General features: G+C 47.2%; 1 protein-coding gene across 1 annotated transcript in view; it reads right to left on the bottom strand.

Moving 5' to 3' along the window:
- CERCAM (cerebral endothelial cell adhesion molecule) overlaps positions 1 to 7266 on the bottom strand; it is a 40256-nt gene extending 32990 nt beyond the window's left edge. Inside the window, exons 1-2 of the mRNA XM_063936626.1 lie at positions 6741 to 7266; positions 5717 to 5827 (exon numbers count right to left, since the gene is read on the bottom strand). Coding sequence (XP_063792696.1) covers positions 5717 to 5827; positions 6741 to 6934 — 305 coding nt within the window. The 5' untranslated portion in view covers positions 6935 to 7266. The remainder of the gene's footprint in view (positions 1 to 5716; positions 5828 to 6740) is intronic.
- Between the last annotated feature and the right edge of the window lie 16428 nt (positions 7267 to 23694).

Genomic DNA, 23694 nt, shown 5'->3' with positions numbered 1-23694 from the left:
TTTTGTTGAGGCGGGACGCCATCATGTCCACCTGTGGCAGTTCCCATCGCTTTGCAATCTGTGTGAAGACTTCTTGATGAAGTCCCCACTCTCCCGGGTGGAGGTCGTGTCTGCTGAGGAAGTCTGCTTCCCAGTTGTCCACTCCCGGAATGAACACTGCTGACAGTGCTTGCACGTGATTCTCCGCCCACCGAAGAATCTTTGTGGCTTCCGCCATTGCCATCCTGCTTCTTGTGCCGCCCTGGCGGTTTACATGGGCGACCGCCGTGATGTTGTCTGACTGAATCAGCACTGGCCGGTTTCGAAGCCGGGGCTCTGCTTGACTCAGGGCGTTGTAAATGGCCCTTAGTTCCAGTATATTTATGTGTAGAGAAGTCTCCAGACTTGACCACAGCCCTTGGAAGTTTCTTCCCTGAGTGACTGCCCCCATCCTCGGAGGCTTGCATCCGTGGTCACCAGGACCCAGTCCTGTATGCCGAACCTGCGGCCCTCGAGAAGGTGAGCACTCTGCAGCCACCACAGAAGAGACACCCTGGCCCTTGGGGACAGGGTGATCAGCCAATACATCTGAAGATGCGATCCGGACCACTTGTCCAACAGATCCCACTGAAAGATCCTTGCATGGAACCTGCCGAAGGGAATGGCTTCGTATGAAGCCACCAGCTTTCCCAGGACTCGCGTGCAGTGATGCACCGATACCTGTTTTGGTTTCAGGAGGTCCCTGACCAGAGATGCTAATTCCTGGGCCTTCTCCACCGGGAGAAACACCTTCTTCTGTTCTGTGTCCAGAATCATGCCCAGGAAAAACAGACGCGTCGTAGGAATCAGCTGCGACTTTGGAACATTCAGAATCCAGCCGTGCTGTTGCAACACTTCCTGAGAGAGTGCTACGCTGATCAACAACTGCTCTCTGGACCTCGCCTTTATGAGGAGATCGTCCAAGTACGGGATAACTATAACTCCCTTCTTCCGAAGGAGTATCATCATTTCGGCCATTACCTTGGTAAATATCCTTGTTGCCGTGGACAGGCCAAACGGCAACGTCTGGAACTGGTAATGACAGTCCTGTACCACAAACCTGAGGTACTCCTGGTGAAGTGGGTAAATGGGGACATGCAAGTAAGCATCCTTGATGTCCAGCGACACCATAAAATCCCCCTCTTCCAGGCTTGCAATAACCGCTCTGAGCGATTCCATTTTGAACTTGAATTTCTTTATATAAGTGTTCAAGGATTTTAAATTCAGAATGGGTCTCACCGAACCGTCCAGTTTCGGTACCACAAACATTGTGGAATAGAAACCCCTTCCCTGTTGAAGGAGGGGGACCCTGATAATCACTTGCTGGAGGTACAGCTTGTGAATTGCCGCCAGTACTACCTCCCTTTCCATGGGGGAAGCTGGCAAGGCTGATTTGAGGTAACGGCGGGGGGGAGTCGCTTCGAATTCCAGCTTGTATCCCTGAGATACAATTTGTACAGCCCAGAGATCCACCTGTGAGCGAACCCACTGGTTGCTGAAGTTTCGGAGACGCGCCCCCACCGCACCTGGCTCCGCCTGTGGAGCCCCAACGTCATGCGGTGGACTTAGTGGAAGCAGGGGAGGACTTTTGTTCCTGGGAACTGGCTGCATGGTGCAGCTTCTTACCTCTACCCCTGCCTCTGGCAAGAAAGGATGCGCCCCTGACCCTCTTGCCTTTCTGAGAACGAAAGGACTGCATTTGATAATACGGTGCTTTCTTAGGCTGTGAGGAAACCTGAGGCAAGAAAGTCGACTTTCCAGCTGTCGCTGTGGACACGAGGTCCGATAGACCGTCCCCAAACAATTCCTCACCCTTATAAGGCAAAACCTCCATGTGTTTTTTAGAATCAGCATGTCCTGTCCATTGCCGAGTCCATAAGACCCTCCTGGCAGAAATGGACATAGCATTAATTATAGAGCCCAGCAGGCAAATGTCCCTCTGAGCATCCCGCATATATAAGACGACGTCTTTTATATGGCCCAGGGTTAGCAAAACAGTATCCCTGTCGAGGAAATCTATGTCGTCTGACAGAGTATCTGTCCATGCTGCTACAGCACTACACATCCAGGCTGAAGCAATAGCAGGTCTCAGTAGAGTACCAGAGTGTGTATACACTGACTTCAGGATAGCTTCCTGCTTTCTATCCGCAGGCTCTTAGGGCGGCCGTATCCTGAGACGGCAGGGCCACCTTTTTAGATAAGCGTGTCAGCGCCTTGTCCACCCTAGGGGATGTTTCCCAACGTAACCTGTCCGTTGGCGGGAAAGGGTACGCCATCAGTAACCTCTTAGAAATCACTAGTTTCTTATCAGGGGAACTCCACGCTTCTTCACATAATTCATTTAATTCATCAGATGGGGGAAAAGTCACTGGCTGCTTTTTCTCCCCAAACATATAAACCCTCTTGGTATTAACAGGGTTAATCTCAGAAATGTGTAATACATCTTTCATTGCAATAATCATGTATCGGATGGCCTTGGTCATTTTAGACTGTAAATGTGCCTCATCATCGTCGACACTTGAGTCGGACTCCGTGTCGACATCTGTGTCAACCATCTGAGATAGAGGGCGTTTATGAGCCCCTGACGGTTTCTGAGTCGCCTGGGCAGGCGCGGGCTGAGACCCCGGCTGTCCCAAGGCTGCAGCGTCATCAAACCTTTTATGTAAGGAGCTTACATTGTCGTTTAAGACCTTCCACATATCCATCCAATCAGGTGTCGGCCCCGACGGGGGCGACACCACACTTATCTGCCCTTGCTCCGCCTCCACGTAACCCTCCTCATCAAACATGTCGACACAGCCGTACCGACACACCGCACACACACAGGGAATGCTCAGACTGAGGACAGGACCCCACAAAGTCCTTTGGGGAGACAGAGAGAGAGTATGCCAGCACACACCACAGCGCTATATAACACAGGGATTTTCACTTATAATAAGTGATTACCCAATAGCTGCCTTATATGTTTTATTTGCGCCTAAATTTATGTGCCCCCCCTCTCTTTTTTTACCCTTCTTGTACCTGGATACTGCAGGGGAGAGCCTGGGGAGCTGCTTCCAGCGGAGCTGTGAAGAGAAAATGGCGCTGGTGTGCTGAGGAAGAAGGCCCCGCCCCCTCAGTGGCGGGCTTCTGTCCCGCTTTCTGTGTAAAAAAATGGCGGGGGTTTTTACATATATACAGTGCCAGACTGTATATATGTATTTTTATTGCCAAAAGGTACTTCAATTGCTGCCCAGGGCGCCCCCCCCACAGCGCCCTGCACCCTACAGTGACCGGAGTGTGTTAGTGTGCTGGGAGCAATGGCGCACAGCTGCGGTGCTGTGCGCTACCTTAAATGAAGACAGGAGTCTTCTGCCGCCGATTTCGTCGTCTCCAAGCTTCTGTTCTTCTGGCTCTGCGAGGGGGACGGCGGCGCGGCTCTGGGAACGGACGATCGAGGACAGGTGCCTGTGTTCGAACCCTCTGGAGCTAATGGTGTCCAGTAGCCTAAGAAGCACAAGCTAGCTGCAAGCAGGTAGGTTCGCTTCTCTCCCCTCAGTCCCACGTAGCAGTGAGTCTGTTGCCAGCAGATCTCACTGAAAATAAAAAACCTAACAAATACTTTCTTTCTAGGCAGCTCAGGAGAGCCCACTAGGAGCACCCAGCTCTGGCCGGGCACAGATTCTAACTGAGGTCTGGAGGAGGGGCATAGAGGGAGGAGCCAGTGCACACCAGATGTAGTACCTAATCTTTCTTTTAGAGTGCCCAGTCTCCTGCGGAGCCCGTCTATTCCCATGGTCCTTACGGAGTTCCCAGCATCCACTAGGACGTCAGAGAAATATAGATGTTACAGAGTTTGGGGCAACTTTGATTTTTTTGTTCATGGTTGGTACGTGGCTATATTTTGCTAGATTTCTTACATTATTTATTGACAGTTATTTATATAGCGCACACATATTCCATGGCGCATATGGTTTCCTATTGTGCCTGGTCCTCATGGTACACTCACAATCCACATATTAGAGATATCCCTGCTTCAGCCCAGATGAGTCGACCAAACTAACTGAGGTAATAATTAAGCCACATTTGCTCATGCAGTGATATCCTTAGTACCTGGACTGTGACTGAGCCATGATGGCAGAGTTTGGGTAACACTAGTCTAGGCAAAGTTGTTTTTTTTATTTCTCCTGGATACAACAATGCTCAGGGGGGGGGGGGGGGTAAGTCAGGTCACATGGCTAAGCGTTGCAACCACAATATTCCTGTTTGCGGCACCACTGCACACACGCAGGTCTCATCCTGAGCGTGCTGGCCAATGCCATCGCATTGGCTGCGAACGCCTTTATCTGATTGACAGGTAGAGGCGTTCACGGGGTGGATAGAGGCGGCGCCGGACCGTTGCTGGCGTGGCGTGTGAGAAAACAGGGGCAGGTAGGCAGCTCCGATGGGAAAAATGGCAGCAGACCGCCTGCATACGCAGCTGGGATGCAGAGGCATGGGGGTAGTCCACAGTTGCTGTGACCGCAATTGCTGCGATGGGCAGTTGCAGTGAGTCATCCACAATTACTGCAACTGCAATCCGATTGCGATCGCATCGTAATCGGATTGCGGTCGCAGTGTGGGGCGGAAGTTAGCATGCTGGGTGGCCTTGCTCTGCGCTGGGCGGCCTCCAGCATGCTACAGATTCTGCTTTTTTGCGCTTTATGAGGGATCCGACCTCCCAGCATGCCCCGCGGCTGCCGCATCCTTCTGCGCATGTGCAGACAGACTTCCGGGTCATAAACCCGGAAGTCCAGGGACTGGGGCACATCACAAAAGACAACTCTTATCGGGAGAGCTGTCCTTTGCGTTACTAATCACATGTTAGCGCATATGCGATTAGTATCAATGCGATGTGTGGCGGGATGTATACCGCAAGGTTAGTACATCCCGCCCACTGTGAGATAGATCACTGTATGACCACACAATATTTGGGTTCCTCCCCTGGGAAGGAAACATTTCCCTGGGGTTCCTCCCTAGTGAAGGAATAGTGGGAAATGCCGGGCGGGCGACTGCGGCAGCTCATACACTGCCACATACGTCCAACCGATGATCGGATCAGTCATCAGTCAGGCATGTTGGGAGATTTTTTTCATGCACAAATGTCTGATCTTTGTTGGTCGGCCGCGTTAATACACTAGACAATTATTTGTACCGATCTGCCGATGATCTTCGGATCAGGCCAATAATTGCATGATGTATGGCCAACATTACAAATAACCAAATTTACACCTAAGTATCAATAAAGTTACTAATCTCCACAAATACACTGGAAGATTACGAGAACTGAATATACGTATAGTGAGGGGTTTTACTATGAAGGAAGCATATTTGCTATACACACCACCATGAAGGACTATGCATTGATAAAACGGCTGGTAAAACAGTAGAATAGATTATAGTGAGAAAGAAAATCTAGTCCACGTAGAAACTCCTGCCAGAGTACGTGGAATTTTCATATACTGTTTGCTGCTTTTTATATTGAATCTACTTATACTGTGGGTTTACTGGCCCTACAATTTACCCTAAGGCATATAATTACACATTCGCCACTGCTGTAAGGAGAGTACAATGTCTGTGGGCTAAATATGTGTCTGTTTGGCAGATTGGGAATAACTGCATGCATGCAGCGTGTTCATACATGCTAACTCAGACCATACTAGTGGTGCAGACATATTACCTGGGCCTCTCCTGTGCTTTCCACACCACTGAATTATATAACGGCCGCACCGATTCCAGCCACTTCTGCAGTACATCAAGTGTTGCATCTTCATTATGGTCAGTTACACACCTGCAGAGACAAACCAACACTGTGCGCTTAGGCAGGAGGAATGCACGACTTCAGCAATTCATTGTGCAATGGGACGTCATACACACTGGCCAATTTGCTGTAGGACCATAAACATAATTACACAATTGTGCCTAACACACTAGTAACCTGAGACAGAGAGAGATAATAAACACAGCAGCACACATACTGTACCAAGAAGGATATTGTACACACAAGAGATGCCAAAACACAGGACTATACAAATGTAACACATCAATGTATAGACTTTCAGACTTGTGTGTATGAATAAAAGTGACACGTGCAGTTTTGTCTGGAAATATTGCAGAAATCAACAAGAAATATAGCAGGTGTCTATAGAATGGCTCGGACGCCCGCATATGTGTCTGCTGGACACAAGGTTGGCAGTTTACAGTCACAGCAAGTGACACAAAATTGTGCTACTTCCGTGAAAAGCAGATACTGGAGACACGGCGACGCAGGGAGCAATGATCCCAACGCCTTCAGTATTCTCACACCAGTGATTCTGTCTGTTCCTTTCCTTTTAAAACACACAAAAAGTTAAAATCTCCAAAACTGCCCAAGTGCTAGCATCAGTAAAGGACAAATAACTAGTTCCAATATGCAAAAACAAAGAAACAAAGTATGTTTTTATTTTAGACAATCCCAGATCTTCCAACCCAAACTGTCCATCTGGCGTGCAGGGCACTGCCCCAACATCTCCACTTATATTACACATCAATGAACAAACTCACCGAAGGCAACAAACTGAATTCCCTACAAATTGTTGCCCCAGAAAGCTGCAGCCTAATAAACTTGTTGCCAGCTACATCATAAACACAATGCCCCCTGTAAATGATGCCCACTCTACCCCACCTAATTACCCACCCACCCCAGTCACACCTACGCCTCTCACCAGATGGAGGTCCTCTCTTTAGGGAAGTTCATCCTCTCTAGCGCCCCCAGGCTGTAGGGCAGGGAATGAGCTGCATTGCGAGCAAGCATAGCGATGACTAGGGAAGGAGAAGAGGGAGCAGCGTTCTCCTGCCCGGCTGCCAGCAGCAGCAGCAGGCCCGGCAGGAGAAGCAGCAGCACAGCAGCATGGGCCATGTTTAAGCACCGGGATGGACGTGTCAGAGGAGGGGGAGACAGAGAGGAGAGCAGGCGGGGAGGGCTGATGTGTGTGCCCGGGGGAAGAGGAGGAGGAGAGAGATGGGGCTATCAGGGGGAAAGGAGGGGAGGGGGACTCTGACTGACAGCCTGGCAGGGAAGGTTGCAGGCAGCAGGGGGCCGTAATGAAGTTTGAGGAGAAAAGTTTGTGTTCTTCTCCCTCACTCATGTCTACGTATTGCACAAGGGAACCCTCATATACTATGCACACTCGTGTCTGTCAGCATGGACTCATCATACAGTCCTTCCTTCCTTGCAGAGTATCTTGGCAGCTGTAGATAAACTTCCAGGATGGCTTCCTGGTTCTCACACCAATAACACTATAAGGAAAACTATTTTTAAAGCGGAAGCTGCTTCACTTTTTCCAAGAAGCAGATTGGAGACAATGGGGTAAATTTACTAAGGTGGGAGATTTTTTAGAACTGGTGATGTTGCCCATGGCAACCAATCAGATTCTACTTACCATTTATCTATCTGCTTCTAGCAGATAATAGATATAATCTGATTGGTTGCTATGGGCAACATCACCAGTTCTAAAAATCTCCCACCTTAGTAAATTTACCCCTATGTTGCTTCTCAAGGGGTTCTGCAGCAGCTGTTGTTGCTGCTGTTTCATATCTCCCCTTATATAAAAACCAATATATTAGGGAAATATTTGTATTTTTTTTTGGGGGGGGGGGCATTCAACAGAGCGTAAGATTGCGCGATGTGCACTGCTGGGTTGTACAGTACATGAAGCAGTTTTTATTTTTGCCTCTTTACAGTTAATACTCCAAAGAAATGAATTTACAGAGTTCATTTCGTAGCAAGAGGGTAATATAGTGGCCATTACAGTATATAGTGTGTATTCTCTACCACCCACCCCTACAGCTACTATGGTAGGGATGGCGGCTACCGGTGGTTGATTGTTGTGAAGATCCAAAGTTTCTCCACCATCGATGTCAGAGACGCAGCAATGTTATTTTATTTTTTGGCACAAAGTGCTTAGCTCTAACCTCGATGCGGCCCACTTAGCCACTCCTTCCTTTATTGGCTAGTCACATCCATGTGTTCTACAATAGATGCCCATTTTAGTTTGAAACCATGAATGGGTTTCCGTTGATGGATTCCTGTCATCAATGTGATGTAACCCACGAGTGGAAATAGTCCCTGGTGGTCGGCATGCCGACCATCGGGATAGTGAGCCGTCGGGCTGGTGGAGGAGGTCATGTGACTGTCGGTCAGCTGACCAGCGGTCACATGAATACCACCCGATGTAACAATGGCATCATTTATAGCAAAGGATAGGGCTGGTGCAAGTGCACAATGATATTGATGGCCACTATGAAACTGAGCGTATGGATAGGGGCCAGACAGTCACGTACAGCTCTGCAAATATTAACTTTTTTTTCTGTGTACACATTGTGAGTGTAATTGCGGCGGACATGGGTGCAACCCTAAATCAGCCCCACACTAAGCATACAACCCCATGACCCCAGTTCCCAGGTGCAGCACCGCTGTGGTGACCAAACTATAATTAATGCCACATTTTCATTCATATGGAATATACTTTTTGTAGAGATGTATGGGTCTGGTTTTCAGAAAACCAAACCCGTCTGGACTTCCGGTTTACAATTAAATCCGAGGCCTGGTTCTGATTTTCCCTCCAGGCCCGGATTCCAAAATGAGGCAAACAACATCTTCCCGTCTTCGGATCTTGCGTATTTTGGATTCAATATAAGTCCCTCCCGCTGTGATTCGGGTGCCATTTCACTCATGACCACCAGAGGGAGAGCACACTGGACTGCCAGGGCATAATTATAGTCTTTACTTGCACACAAAGCCTAGAGCTCCTCCTAATATACAGGGCAGCATTAGGGATGGCCATCGGTATGGTTAAGATCGATGGCAAGTGGCCATCAATGGTTAACAACTATGCATTGGATGACCATCGATGGTTTTACCAACCAATAGTCATCCCTGTTCTTTGACTGATTGGCCAGTGGGACAATCAAAACCTGGGGGTGGGTCTTTGCAGGTGTTGGGGGCAGAGCTATGCTCCATGTCTGGCACCATGTAAAATAAAATAAAAATTTGGTTATGCTGTGCCATCGATGGTGGGAAACCATCTATTTTTCCCCACAGATGGAAAAAGCATTCAACATCAACCAATAACCATCAATGATTATGAATCATTGATGGTTGATGGCCATCCCTAGGCAGCATTCATTGGCAGTAACCCTTCATTAGTGCACTGCACAGTCACAATGGTGCTGTAACTGCCCACAGTCCAGGCCAGAGCTCCTAATAGTAATACCGGGCAGTACTAATTCTTTGTCCAGTGTTCAATTACCTGCAGTGGTTGAAGTGGAAATTTTGAAGTGGGGGTATGGAAAAGCTAAGGATGCAATTATGCGCACGCCTTAGGCACGCTCATTCCAGAAAGGGGGTGTGGTCACCCAAAAGTGGGCATTGCCACTCAAAAGGGGGCGTGTCCAGTGTAGTAGAACCCCTTATACCAGTGGTTTCCAAACTTTTTTGAATCACGGCGCCCTAGAGTATCAGAATTTTTTTCACGGCACCCCTAGGCCAAAAATTTCTTATTGAGAAATTTAGAAAGAAATATTACATTAAGTAGATTGTGTTTATATGTCATCTTTAGGCTCAATTGTGTGGTGAGGGACAAGATTTGCTTCTTGTTTGTCCCCATATTTTATGACTGACAGCTACTAGCACTAGTTTTTCCTATTACTATATATTGACCATAAATAATTTGAATTGGTCCTGAACCACCAATCCAAGGCACCCCTGCAAGTGTCCCGAGGCACTCCAGGGAGCCACGGCACACAGTTTGGGAACCACTGCTTTATACTATCTAATACTGGTGACCCTTTCACCTTATAGCACACGGTACGAGCCGAAATTCACATTATAGCACACGGTATGAGCCGAAATTTACATTATAGCACACGGTACGACCCGAAATTCCCATTATAGCACACGGTACGAGCCGAAATTCACATTATAGCACATGGTACGAGCCGAAATTCACATTATAGCACACTGAATAAGCCGAAATTCACATTATAGCACACTGAATGAGCTGAAATTCACGTTATAGCACATGGTATGATCCACAATTCAGGGACAGGGACAGACAGAGTGACAGCAGGGAGAGAGAGAGAGTGACAGCAGGGAGAGAGAGAGTGACAGCAGGGAGAGAGAGAGTGACAGCAGGGACAGGGAGAGAGAGTGACAGCGGGGACAGGGAGAGTAACGACAGGGAGAGAGAGTGACAGCAGGGAAGCAGGGGAACATTACCTGACTGTGGTTGGCGGAGAGACCCATGGGCAGCGGCAGTGATAAGGAGGCCTTTGGTGCGGTGAAGTCCCTCTGACCGACATTTGTTGCGGGTGGCTGTGAGCGGGTGAGTGGCTGGCGGCTGTGAGTGGGTTGGCGGCGGTGGGTGGCGTTGAGCGGCTGGTGGCTGGCGGCGGTGAGCGGTGGGCGGGTGGTGGCGGTGAGCGCCTTAGTGGCTGGGCGGCTGTGAGCTAGTCCAGCGCTCTACACAGCCGCCGAGCAGGGACGGGAGCACCATGTGCAGCAGGATGGCCACTTCCCTCGCCTCCTGCTGCACACTCTTTCATTTAATAAAATTAAAAAAAAACCTTCCTGGTCAGTAGAAGTGGCGGTATGCCATACCGCCGTATACCGCCCCACTTTGACCACTGATTACCTGCAAAGAAACATTGGGAGCAAAAGCGGACGTTTTACGTGATTTTTCCCAATGTTTCTTCAATATATTTTTTTCAGACTAGCCAATGAGGTCCACCGGGGAAAAAAAAAATTCTCCCGAAAACACACTGGTTCAGTGAAACTTGTGTGTTTTCGGTAGATACAGCACTTTTTCATCCAGAAAAAAAAACGGGGCTGTTTTTGGGGATTGTGGGGGAAAAAAAACTTGTGTGTTGTTCAGGTTCAGGCACTGGACACCCAAGTGACTTTTCAAACAATTGAATATCTCCCATCGTGTTGTAAAAAAAATTATATTCATTAGGTGCCATAAGCGCAGTGAGTCGCAGCAGTGTGTAAAATAATATCTATCTATCTATATATATGTGTATATATATATATATATATATATATATATATATATATATACACACTGCTCAAAAAAATAAAGGGAACACTAAAATAACACATCCTAGATCTGAATGAATGAAATATTCTTATTAAATACTTTGTTCTTTACATAGTTGAATGTGCTGACAACAAAATCACACAAAAATGATCAATGGAAATCAAATTTATTAACCCATGGAGGTCTAGATTTGGAGTCACACTCAAAATTAAAGTGGAAAAACACACTACAGACTGATCCAACTTTAATGTAATGTCCTTAAAACAAGTCAAAATGAGGCTCAGTAGTGTGTGTGGCCTCCACGTGCCTGTATGACCTCCCTACAACCCACACAAGTGGCTCAGGTAGTGCAGCTCATCCAGGATGGCACATCAATGCGAGCTGTGGCAAGAAGGTTTGCTGTGTTGTTACAATAACGATCAGTAGGTGCTGTGCCACCGCATTAATAACATTGGGGAACAGTCAATCTGATCGGATTTAGGAGTCGATTTCTATTAATTTTGTGTTCCTGATCATGAATATGCCATGCTTATTTTTCAGTTGGCTCTAGTTTTTGACCTATGCATAGGTCTTTAATATTTATGAAAAATGAAATTAAACAATGTTAAAAATAGTTAAAAATATATTTTTTTTATTCTGATTAAATTTGTTTCGTAAAATGTTATTAAAAGACACAGGATAATTACATACAGTATATAAGTGTTAGGAAGCTATGAGAACCGCTTTTTTGTAGTATTTTCTTTTGTATTCTTCTTGTGGGCATTCTCTCTGCAGACTCCACCAGTAATCGGCTATCATGTGACAATTCCACCTTCCTTGATATCTTTCTTCCATTACCTGAATATCCAGGTGGAACCGTTCACCCTGTTCTTCGCTTAAATCCCCTAGATTGGACGGAAAGTGATCTAAAGTGTACTTTAATACTCACGTTGGCCCCTACCTTGTCGAAACATTTTAGCATGTTGTGGACTAATTCCTGATAGTTGTCTGCCTTGTGATTGCCTAAAAAAATTTGAATGACAGACACATAACTCAGCCATGCTTCAGATTCGGTTTCAGTCACCAGTTTCCATATCTGTGGGGCGTCAAAAATTCCTGCCTTTAATTTTTTAATACTAGAGATGGAAATGTTCCACAAATATACGTGAAACAATCGTCTGACTTGTCCAATGCTTTTACAAATTGTTTCATTAAACCCAGTTTGATATGGAGAGGCGGCAGTATGATTTTTTTCCTGTCGATTAAGTGCTCATGAATGATGTTGGCTTCTCCTTAGAGATGACCGAGTTCAGTTCCTCGGAATCCGAACCCCCCCCCGAACTTCACCCATTTTACACGGTTCCGAGGAGGACTCGAATCTTCCCGCCTTGCTCGGTTAACCCGAGCGCGCCCGAACGTCATCATCCCGCTGTCGGATTCTCGCGAGATTCGTATTCTATATAAGGAGCCGCGCGTTGCCGCCATTTTCACTCGTACATTGGAGATGATAGGGAGAGGACGTGTGCAGCGTTCTCTCAGTTGTGTTCAGTGTGCTGCAAATATCTGTGCTCAGTGTGCTTGCAAATATCTGTGCTCAGTGTGCTGAAAATATCTACGTTCTCTGCCTGAAAAACGCTCCATATCTGTGCTGCATTGTAGTATATAGTAGGAGGACAGTGCAGAATTTTGCTGACCAGTGACCACCAGTATTATATCAGTACGGTACAGTAGTCCACTGCTCTACCTACCTCTGTGTCGTCAAGTATACTATCCATCCATACCTGTGGTGCATTTAAGTTTTGCGCAGTAGTAGGAGGACAGTGCATAATTTTGCTGACCACCAGTATATAATATATAGCAGTACGGTACAGTAGTCCACTGCTCTACCTACCTCTGTGTCGTCAAGTATACTATCCATCCATACCTGTGGGGCATTTAAGTTTTGCGCAGTAGTAGGAGGACAGTGCATAATTTTGCTGACCACCAGTATGTAATATATAGCAGTACGGTACAGTAGTCCACTGCTCTACCTACCTCTGTGTCGTCAAGTATACTATCCATCCATACCTGTGGTGCATTTAAGTTTTGCGCAGTATATATAGTAGAAGGACAGTGCATAATTTTTCTGTCCACCAGTATATAATATATAGCAGTACGGTACAGTAGTCCACTGCTCTACCTACCTCTGTGTCGTCAAGTATACTATCCATCCATACCTGTGGTGCATTTAAGTTTTGCGCAGTAGTAGGAGGACAGTGCAGAATTTTGCTGACCACCAGTATATAATATATGGCAGTATGGTACAGTAGTCCACTGCTCTACCTACCTCTGTGTCGTCAAGTATACTATCCATCCATACCTGTGGTGCATTTAAGTTTTGCGCAGCAGTAGGAAGACAGTGCATAATTTTGCTGACCACCAGTATATAATATATAGCAGTACGGTACAGTAGTCCACTGCTCTACCTACCTCTGTGTCGTCAAGTATACTATCCATCCATACCTGTGGTGCATTTTAGTTGTTGTGCGCAGTATATATAGTAGGAAGACAGTGCATAATTTTGCTGACCACCAGTATATAATATATAGCAGTACGGTACAGTAGGCCATTGCTATTGATATATTACTGGCATATAATTCCACACATTAAAAAATGGAGAACAAAAATGTGGAGGGTAAAATAGGGAAAGATCAAGATCCACTTCCACCTCGTGCTGAAGCTGCTGCCACTAGTCATGGCCGAGACGTTGAAATGCCATCAACGCCGTCTGCCAAAGCCGATGCCCAATGTCATAGTAGAGAGCATGTAAAATCCAAAAAACAAAAGTTCAGTAAAATGACCCAAAAATCAAAATGAAAAGCGTCTGATGAGAAGCGTAAACTGCCAATATGCCATTTACGACACGGAGTGGCAAGGAACGGCTGAGGCCCTGATCTATGTTCATGGCTAGTGGTTCAGATTCACATGAGGATGGAAGCACTCATCCTCTCGTTAGAAAACTGCAGTGCCACTCCTAGATGGGCCAGGTGTTTGTGTCGGCCACTTGGGTCGCTTAGCTTAGTCACACAGCGACCTTGGTGCACCTCTTTTTTTCTTTGCATCATGTGCTGTTTGGGGACTATTTTTTAAATCTGCCATCCTGTCTGACACTACAGTGCCACTCCTAGATGGGCCAGGTGTTTGTGTCGGCCACTTGGGTCGCTTAGCTTAGTCACACAGCGACCTTGGTGCAGCTCTTTTTTTCTTTGCATCATGTGCTGTTTGGGGACTATTTTTTAAATCTGCCATCCTGTCTGACACTGCAGTGCCACTCCTAGATGGGCCAGGTGTTTGTGTCGGCCACTTGGGTCGCTTAGCTTAGTCACACAGCGACCTTGGTGCACCTCTTTTTTTCTTTGCATCATGTGCTGTTTGGGGACTATTTTTTGACGTGCCATCCTGTCTGACACTGCAGTGCCACTCCTAGATGGGCCAGGAGTTTGTGTCGGCCACTTGGGTCACTTAGCTTAGTCATTCAGCGACCTCGGTGCAAATTTTAGGACTAAAAATAATATTGTGAGGTGTGAGGTGTTCAGAATAGACTGGAAATGAGTGGAAATTATGGTTATTGGGGTTAATAATACTATGGGATCAAAATGACCCCCAAATTCTATGATTTAAGCTGTTTTTGAGGGTTTTTTGTAAAAAAACACCCGAATCCAAAATACACCCGAATCCGACAAAAAAAATTCAGGGAGGTTTTGCCAAAACGCGTCCAAATCCAAAACACGGCCGCGGAACCGAATCCAAAACCAAAACACAAAACCCGAAAAATGTACGGTGCACATCACTACTTCTCCTACAGTTATAACTTCTCTTGGAGACCATACGGTTTGCTGCCAGTGCTTTTGTTTTGCATGACTATCCCATAAGCATATGTGACAAGGATACTTAGTATATTCACTTTGCTGCCCAAGCAGAAAGTTTACCATTTTGAAATCTACTCAAACAGGCCACTGATGCTGAGAACAAGCATTTTTTTCGTAAGGGGGGTACACACAGGCAGTAGTGGATCTTGCCACGGGCAAGAAGGACTTTTGCCCGGGGCGCCGCCTTCCGGAGGGCGCCGCACCATAGCAAGAGCCGCTACTGTGCCCCCCGCTGCTGCTGTGTCCCCCGCTGGTCCCCCGCTGTGAAGGGAACTAGACGCTACCCGTCTAGTATCCCTTCGTGGAGAGGACCTTTGCTGTGCGGTTCGCAATGACGTCATCGTGCATCGCACAGCATTGTGGGACTGGCACAGACGCTAGGGGTCATAATTGACCTCTAGTGTCTATGCTGTGCTATGGGAGAAATGTCATGACATCTCTCCCATAGATCCGAGGAGAGGAGCGGCACCAGCGGAGGTCTGCAGCGGTCGGGAATCAGGAGCGTGGATACTAAGTATTCATTTTTTTATCTTTCAGCGGCGCTACTCTACAGGGAGCACAAATGGGGGCGTAACTGACCACGCCCCCGTAGGAAGCCACGCCCCTATTTTTTGCCCGGGGCGCCACAAGGCCTAGAACCGGCCCTGCACACAGGAGCAATGTGTGCTGAGCGAGGGGAGGGGGGGTGCTCACTTCACCCAGCGGTGAAGTGAGCAATCTGACTAGGAGCCTAATTCAGACCTGATCACTAGGGTGCGTTTTTTGCATCCCCGCGATCAGGTAGTCGCTACCTACAGGGGGAGGGGGAAATCGCTGTGCAGGGGTGTGATCACATGTGCAGGAGAGCTGCACAAACAGAAGTTGGTGCAGTCTCTGCACAGCCCAGGACTTACTCTTCCAGTGTGATGATCGGGGCCGGAGCTGACGTCAGAATCCCTCCCTCCAAACACCTGGTCCCTCCTGCGTTTCTCCGGACACTCCTTAAAAATGGTCAGTTGCCACCCACAAATGGCCTCTTCCTGTCAGTCACCTTGCAATCGCCCGTGCGATCGCTTTTCTCACACCATCCCGGCGCTGCCCGGCGCTCCCCGGTGCTGCAGACCGACGCGCCTGCGCATTGCGGTGCATATGCATTCAGACCTGATCGCAGGCTGTACGAAAACACAGCCTAGCGATCAGGTCTGAATTAGGCCCTAGATTGCGCCAATCTAGAGTCAGTGATAACGACGCATGGGGCCGTGCGTTGCTATCGCTATGGGGCATACACCTGCAGAGATGTGTGATTCCTTTCTAAGCAATCTAGTCAGATTGCTTAGAATTTAAGCACACATCGCTGTGTGTGTACCCCCTTAAGACTTAAGGTGCATACACACGGAGAGATTTTGGCTATGAGAGATTTTGACTAACTTTTCCCTTGAACTGGCAGTAGGAGATTTTGACTAACTTTACCAGAGATTTTGTCTAACTATGCAAGAGATTTTGGCTATGGGAGATTTTGGCTATGGGAGATTTTGACTATCTCATTTAAATAAGGGGATGAGTGTCATATATAGGACGATTTTACAGGGTGGCTGGTATTTAAATAGCTAAAAGTAAAAAAAAAAAATTGGCGTGGGGTCCCCCCTCCTATGTAGAACCAGCCTCGGGCTCTTTGAGCCAGTCCTGGTTGTTAAAATACAGAGGAAAAAATGAGTAGGGTTCCCCCATATTTAGACAACCAGCACCGGGCTCTGCGTCCGGTCCTGGTTTAAAAAATACGGGGGACAAAAGACATATGGGTCCCCCGTATTTCTAAAACCAGCACCGGGCTCCACTAGCCAGGGAGATAATGCCACAGCCGGGGGACACATTTATATTGGTCCCTGCGGCCGTGCCATTACCCCCCCAACTAGTCACCCCTGGCCGGGGTACACTGGAGGAGTGAGGACCCCTTAAATCAAGGGGTCCCCCCCTCCAGCCACCCAAGGGCCAGGGGTGAAGCCCGAGGCTGTCCCCCCCATCCGTGGGCGGTGGATGGGAGGCTGATAGCCTTTCAATAGTAATATTGTTCTTTACAGGTGGCCTACAGGTCCCAGCAAGCCTGCCCCAGCATGCTGGCACTTGGAGAACCACAAGTGCCAGCATGCCCGGACATAAAGGGCCCGCTGGCACCTGTAGTCCACCTGTAAAGAAAATATTGAAAAAAAAACCCAACACATTCTTTAAAAAATCCTTTATTAAACTGGGTCTTCACCTGGGGGCGGCGGCCTTTAAGCTCTTTTGCATGGCCGCCGCCTTCCCAGGGCTTCCGGCGTCTTCACCTGGGGGGGCGCCACCTCCCCAGGGCTTCTGGGGTCTTGCTCCGGCGTCTTCACCTGGTGGGCGGCGGCTGCTAAGCTCTTTTGCATAGCTGCCGCCCATCCAGGACTTCCACGGAGTCTTCAGGAGCTCTTCTCCGCTCCTCCTCCGCCGTCGGACTGAAAGCCGCTGCCTCGCGCTGACTTATATAAGTCAGCTGGAGGGGGCGGGGCGATGACGCGGCGAGCCGTGATTGGCTCGCGGCGGCCATCTTGAATTTCAAAAATGACGCTGAGGCGCCATTTTTGAAACTGGTACCGCTCCGCTGCCAAACTCTGCAAGATAAAGGTAAATTTCCCCCGCCCGCACCGCCGCCGCCCGCACCACCGCCGCCCGCCGCCGCCCACACCGCCACCGCAACCCGCCGCCGCCCACACCGCCACCCGCCGCCGCCCGCACCACCGCCGCCGGCAACATCGCTATCGCTGGGAAAAATCGCTGGCCTCTAGCGATTTTAACTAACTTTCCCAGCGACATAGCCAAAATTGACTTGCCTGCACTGACTATTTTTCCCAGCGATAGCGACCTGGCGGGGACGCGCATCGCTATCGCTGCCTGTGTACACACGGAGCGATCTGCACTAACTTTCTGAGCGATTTTGACTATATAGTCAAAATCGCTCAGTTATATCGCTCCGTGTGTATGCACCTTTACTTATTTTATACTGTTCTGTAAGTTTTGCTGAATGACCGATAGGAATCGACGCAAATGTATTTCCACTGTGCAGTAATACACATTTTAAGCTCATTTTTGAACTATCCAAGAAGAATCGCCAGTCTTCTGCTCAATATATAGGGGCAGACTAAATGGGCCAAGTGATTCTTATCTACCATCAAATTCTATGTTTCTATGTTAATATTCTGGTTAGCCCATCATCTGGAGAAGTTCGGGAATATTGTTGCAAGACACAAGATTGTATTCTTGACTAAAGAACGGCTGTATGGCTGGGTGGTCTTCAGTATGCCGACTGAAGGGATCCCGGCGCACAGTATACCGGTGCCGGGATCCCGACAGCCGGCATACCGACACTTATTCTCCCTCGTGGGGGTCCACGACCCCCCTGGAGGGAGAATAAAATAGTGTGGCACGCGTAGCGCGGCGAGCGCAGCGAGCCCGCAAGGGGCTCATTTGCGCTCACCACACTGTCGGTAAGCCGGCGGTCGGGCTCCCAGCGCTGGTATGCTGGTCGCCGGGAGCCCGACCGCCGGCATATCGTAGTGAACCCGTATGGCTTGCTTTCTATTTCGATACAACGTTATAGTAACATCTGGCTCAGGACAAGTGCTTTTCTTGAAGTCTGGATCATAAGCTCAGCTCCTTTTTTTCAATAAATTCAAGTCACAAATTAAATTGTTTAGTTCCTTTTGAGATAATTTGTTTGGAGTAGAGGAACTTTCTTCAAACTCACTTTCATCTGTGTTGTCACTTGCACTGGATGGAAATAACATTTCCACATCATCACATACAACTTCGCACAAATAACTGAATGGTGGTACAGGTAAATCTTCCCTATGTGGTATCGTTTGCTTTACAGAATTCATACTTGGGTATTCCCATTTGCGTTTCTTAAATCGATTCATACCCTTCACATTTACATCACAAAAATAGCAGTTATTTAAGTGATCTTTTGGGTCACATCACATCATAAGTATGCCGAAATTAAGTCCTTTCCGATCACATTTAGTCCTATTGCGGAGTGTTTTCACTTTGTGAGGCACCCATATCTTGTCTTGCTAGCTTATGTGACATCCAAAATAAGCCTGATATGCTTGTTTTACTAATACAGTTATAACCTTTCTTTTGCAACACTATATTTGCCACAAATATAACAAAAAACATCAGGGTTGTTAGTACACCATCTCCAAGAAGAACTAATTTTTACGACAAAACATTTTGTTTCACACATTCAGTGCTAACTCCCAACAAAAGCCGAGGACGTACTGAACAAAACAAGCCCAACCGGCTAGAAATCGGTAGTGATGGGACAGAGAGAGGGGCGAACAAAGGAACAGGAGGTGTGCTAACTCGGTCCTCTCCATTGCTTCTCTCTTTATGATGGGAGGAGGCATGGCTATGGTCTGAGGATGTCTCAGCAGTGCACTGCCACGCCTCCTCCCAGCATTAGTGAGGAGATATGAATGTGTTATGTGTCTCAAACGTGACTACCAGCTACCTTATCACAAATAAAACAAATTCTTGTTATTGTTGAAAGAGGGTAGTTGTTAAAAAAGCAAAACTAAGTCGATTCTGTTAAGTAAAGTGGCCTAGACTAGTAAGTACTTCAAATGGAGAAAATAATTGAGTTTTATAATTTTTCATTAATTTAAAAACTGGAGCCAATTCAGCTTTAGCGAAGATCTAATGCAAAAATAGGACCCGTGAGTACTTGCAAATCAATCTTAAATCCTTGGCAACAAAAAATATATATATATTTTTGTTCCCCAGTGAAATATAAGTGCTGTAAATCGATATGGAGCTTGGTCAATCGATGGAAGAGAAGGGGCAGCAACCAAGTACTAGTGCTGTGGCTGTTGCCAGCAACTAAAGGTGGTCCAAGGGGCAGAAAGTTTAAGAAAGGGCACCTGAAATTGAAAAATGTCAAAATGTTATAAGAAAAAAGGAGGTAAAAAACAAACAAACAAATAAAACAACAAAACAATAAGGGTGAAGAACAAACTGTTTTCATAAATTCCTGAGGAGAGACTGGGGGTGTCCACATTAGCTATGTGTGAGTCTGACATTTCTCATGCTGTACTCATAAGGAGGCCTCCCTCCACCGTTTCTGCACCTTTTGCAAATGTGGGGATGAGTAGTACAAGTAAAGATGGTGATAATGGGGGCGTGGCCTGGCTGGAGAAGAGAGCAGATGTGTTTCTGCTTAGCTCCTCTCTCCAGCTTTATTAAACATATCATACTGTGTACTCACCCACTTTATACCCCCTCTGGGGGCTACCCTTCCCCCCTGTGGACCTCCTGTGCCCAGCAGGGACTGCCGCAGAGCCGGGGAGCAGTTTTAACTTCCTGCAGGTTGCGGCCTACGGACCTCCAGAAGCCGGGGCCTCGCGTACTCCCGGTGCCTGCGTTTTGAGCTCCATGGCGGGGACGCGGCGCCGGGAAGCGGCGCGGACCTCCCCAGTGCCACAGGAGCCATCGGCAGCCTTCCCCAGACCCCCAGGGTGGACATCCCCTGGGGCAGCAGGTCGGGGAGACGCCTGGCAGCGGGAGACAGCGGTGAAGCAGACGCCCAGGGGGACGCGGCGGCCATTTTGAATTGCACTGCAGGAGCTGCTCTGAGGTAGTGGTGTGCCTGTGTGTTGTGGGTGTCTCTGGATTGGGGCTACACCGGGACTGGTGGCCCTCTGGCACTATTCTCCCTTTCATCTCACTCTGGGGCCTCTGTTGAGGGATTGGTGCTTTCTTGTCTTTGTGGAGCAATGGACTTTTTCACAGCAGTATTTTCTTCTACTACAACTGCCCCATCTTGTGGCCACTGGGCGTAATTGCATGCATTTCTCACACAGTGTGCTCGATATATAATACATATTGTAGTGCAGATTTCATAGGACCGCAGATATCCCAGCACCTCCCGAGTCATTCGGCTGCGATGTCCCCATGGTTGAATAACCACGATATTATGATGTGACTGCTCTGGGATAATTCTACCTCCACCCGAATGCTCCTATGACATGATATGACAACTCAGCTTTTATGTGGATCCTTCCTTGATTGATATAACAGACGCCTCTTACCTCTAGTCCCTCTACTTTTGTCGTTCAGCTTTATTATGCCACCCAAGAAATATAAGGCCGCTAAAACGGTTTCCCAGGTGGCGTTCTTTAAACCTTCTCCTCAAGCCGCTAAAACAAAAGATGCACGGAGTGGCGCCTCTAAGCCTGCTGTCCCTGTGCCCTCACCACTTCGGGAAGCGTCCGCCCCTACCTCTGTTACCATACACACCGGTTCTATTGAAGACAGTGACTCGCTTACGGTGGGCGCTATGAAGCATCTCCTAACGCAATTTAAGGATGAAGTTGCGGAGGAATTTAGAGCGACTATGAAGGAATGTCAGAGATCTATTGACGAGATTGGTGACCGCACCGACCACTTAGAAACAAAAATGGGTGAAGTGGTGTCTTCGCACAATGATCTGATCTCTTCTCATGAACTGCTTCAAAATGAGGTCACGGCACTCAGGGACAAACTCTCTGATATAGAAGACAGATCGAGACGTAACAACATAAAGCTGCGAGGTGTCCCGGAGGCTGTCGCTAATAGCGCTTTAAACGATTTTGCAGTTGACCTCTTTAGCAAACTCCTCCCTTCGTACCGCTCAGTGGACTTTATAATCGATCGCATCCATAGGCTCCCTAAAGCCAGGAACGCTCCTGATGGTGTCCCCCGAGATGTCCTTATGAGGTTGCACTATTTCCACGTGAAGGAGGCAATTTTGAAAGCTGCTAGACCCTCGGATACTGCTTCGGAGGCTCTGGGCTCACTTCAGATATTTGGAGACCTGTCCCCTGCTACTTTAGCGAAAAGGCGCTCTCTTTACCCCATCACATCAGTGTTACGTAAAGAGAACAGTCTATACAGATGGGGATTTCCTACTAAGTTGCTTATCTCTCGAGAAGGTTCTACTGTTGTCATAACGAACGTTGAGGAGGGTAAAAAGATCCTAGCATCATGGATCTCTGCAAGCTCTTCTACACACACCTCCCCCGAACGGGGCCTTCAGCGTGTCAAAGTCAAAAATATTACATAGAGAGACCATATAAACTGCACACATATAAGTCGCTATACTTGCAAATATGCGCAGCGAGCACAGCAATATATGGAAACACACGCATTTGCTCGGACATGGCACAGAGATGGATTCGGCACTTGTTTCATACAGTACATGGTTATAATAATGAACAGCACCAGACATCATGGAGATTTAGAATTGGCTAATGAATTAATGTCATGGATGTGTATCATTCGAACCGAACCAGATAAACACATCATGTTTGGTATTGAAGCAAGCAGAATCAGGTGTGGGTTAGTTTGAGGCCTGTTGTGTTGTTGTGGGACATTGCAGCGGATAGATATGATTATATGTATAAAAGCTAAGATCATATTGTTAGAACAATATGATGCTCAAGACAACCTTTTACTAAGTTTTCAGGGCTGAACCTGATTAGCATATACAAAGAGAATGGTGACTCAATACAAAGGAGAAAGAAAGACCCCTCCCCCAGGTACTGGTCAAACAGGAAGGTAGTGGTCAGGTGTGGCCTCAGAGAACAGATGTAATGTAGCTACACTCACAGACACACACACAGCTACCTGGCACCAAGCAGCATGGCGGCTGAATCCCCAGGACATCTTCCAAACTAAAGGCTAAGTATTGAACCTCACATGGCTAGATAAGGAAACAGATAGATTGCTTTCTGGTTTAAATAGGATATTGTAACTTGGTTGTGTGATTGTTGGGTGTTTGTGGATACTCTGTGAAGTCTGTGATAAATTGGAACAGTATACAATCTGTAGCATAATATTTGTGGTATTTGTTTGCCAATGGAGATTTAAAATAGATTGTGCTGGTTAGTTATAATATATATCCTGTTAATCATAAATACCACCATGCAGTTACGTTTGTGTTAATTACATTGTGATCTGGTCTTGTGATGAATATGCTCTGGTTATTGAGATACTGAAGTTGTTTGGGATGTGAAATTATGAGATGGTTCTAGGAAGTTGGATTACATTGTGAAAGGTGTTTTAGATGGTTTGGAATTGTAAAATCAGAACATATGCATTGTTTTGAGGCTTGGACATTTTGGAAGAAAATGGAGTCTTGTGTTTTCTGCTATGTGATTGTGGTTTAGTATAGAGTGCCATGTGTTTGGACCTGCAAATCTAAAATGGCTGCTGCTGGATGTCTTCCCCTCCCCCTTTCAGCCATGTGGTGTGGTCTTTGGAATCAAGTGGAGGTTTCTCAAAATGGAGTCTAGCTTCCATCCCATGCTGTATTCAGCATTGACTAATATGCGCAGCGATTGTCTCTCACATGTGTAGTTTTATCTGCAACCATGTTGTCTCTTATTTAATGTTATCATGAGCCATTTCTCTCTATCTCTCTCTTCTTCTCTTCCCCTTCCACTTTCCCATAAATAGTAATTGTATTGTATTTCTTGTGTAGTTATCTGGTTAGGTAGTCTCTGTTATATTGTAGTGTATCATTTGTACTGTTATCCCCTTTTACAAGTATATTAGATATAATACAGTTAATAGGCCTTGGAACCTAAACCAGCATCTGTGTATTTCCTATAGTGTTAAGTGTTCACTTGAGCGTCGGTGACGCTCAAGCAGCTTTG

This window comes from Pseudophryne corroboree, chromosome 8 (genome assembly GCF_028390025.1).
Source record: "Pseudophryne corroboree isolate aPseCor3 chromosome 8, aPseCor3.hap2, whole genome shotgun sequence".
Lineage (NCBI taxonomy): Eukaryota > Metazoa > Chordata > Amphibia > Anura > Myobatrachidae > Pseudophryne > Pseudophryne corroboree.
This window is presented reverse-complemented; position numbering and strand designations above follow the sequence as displayed.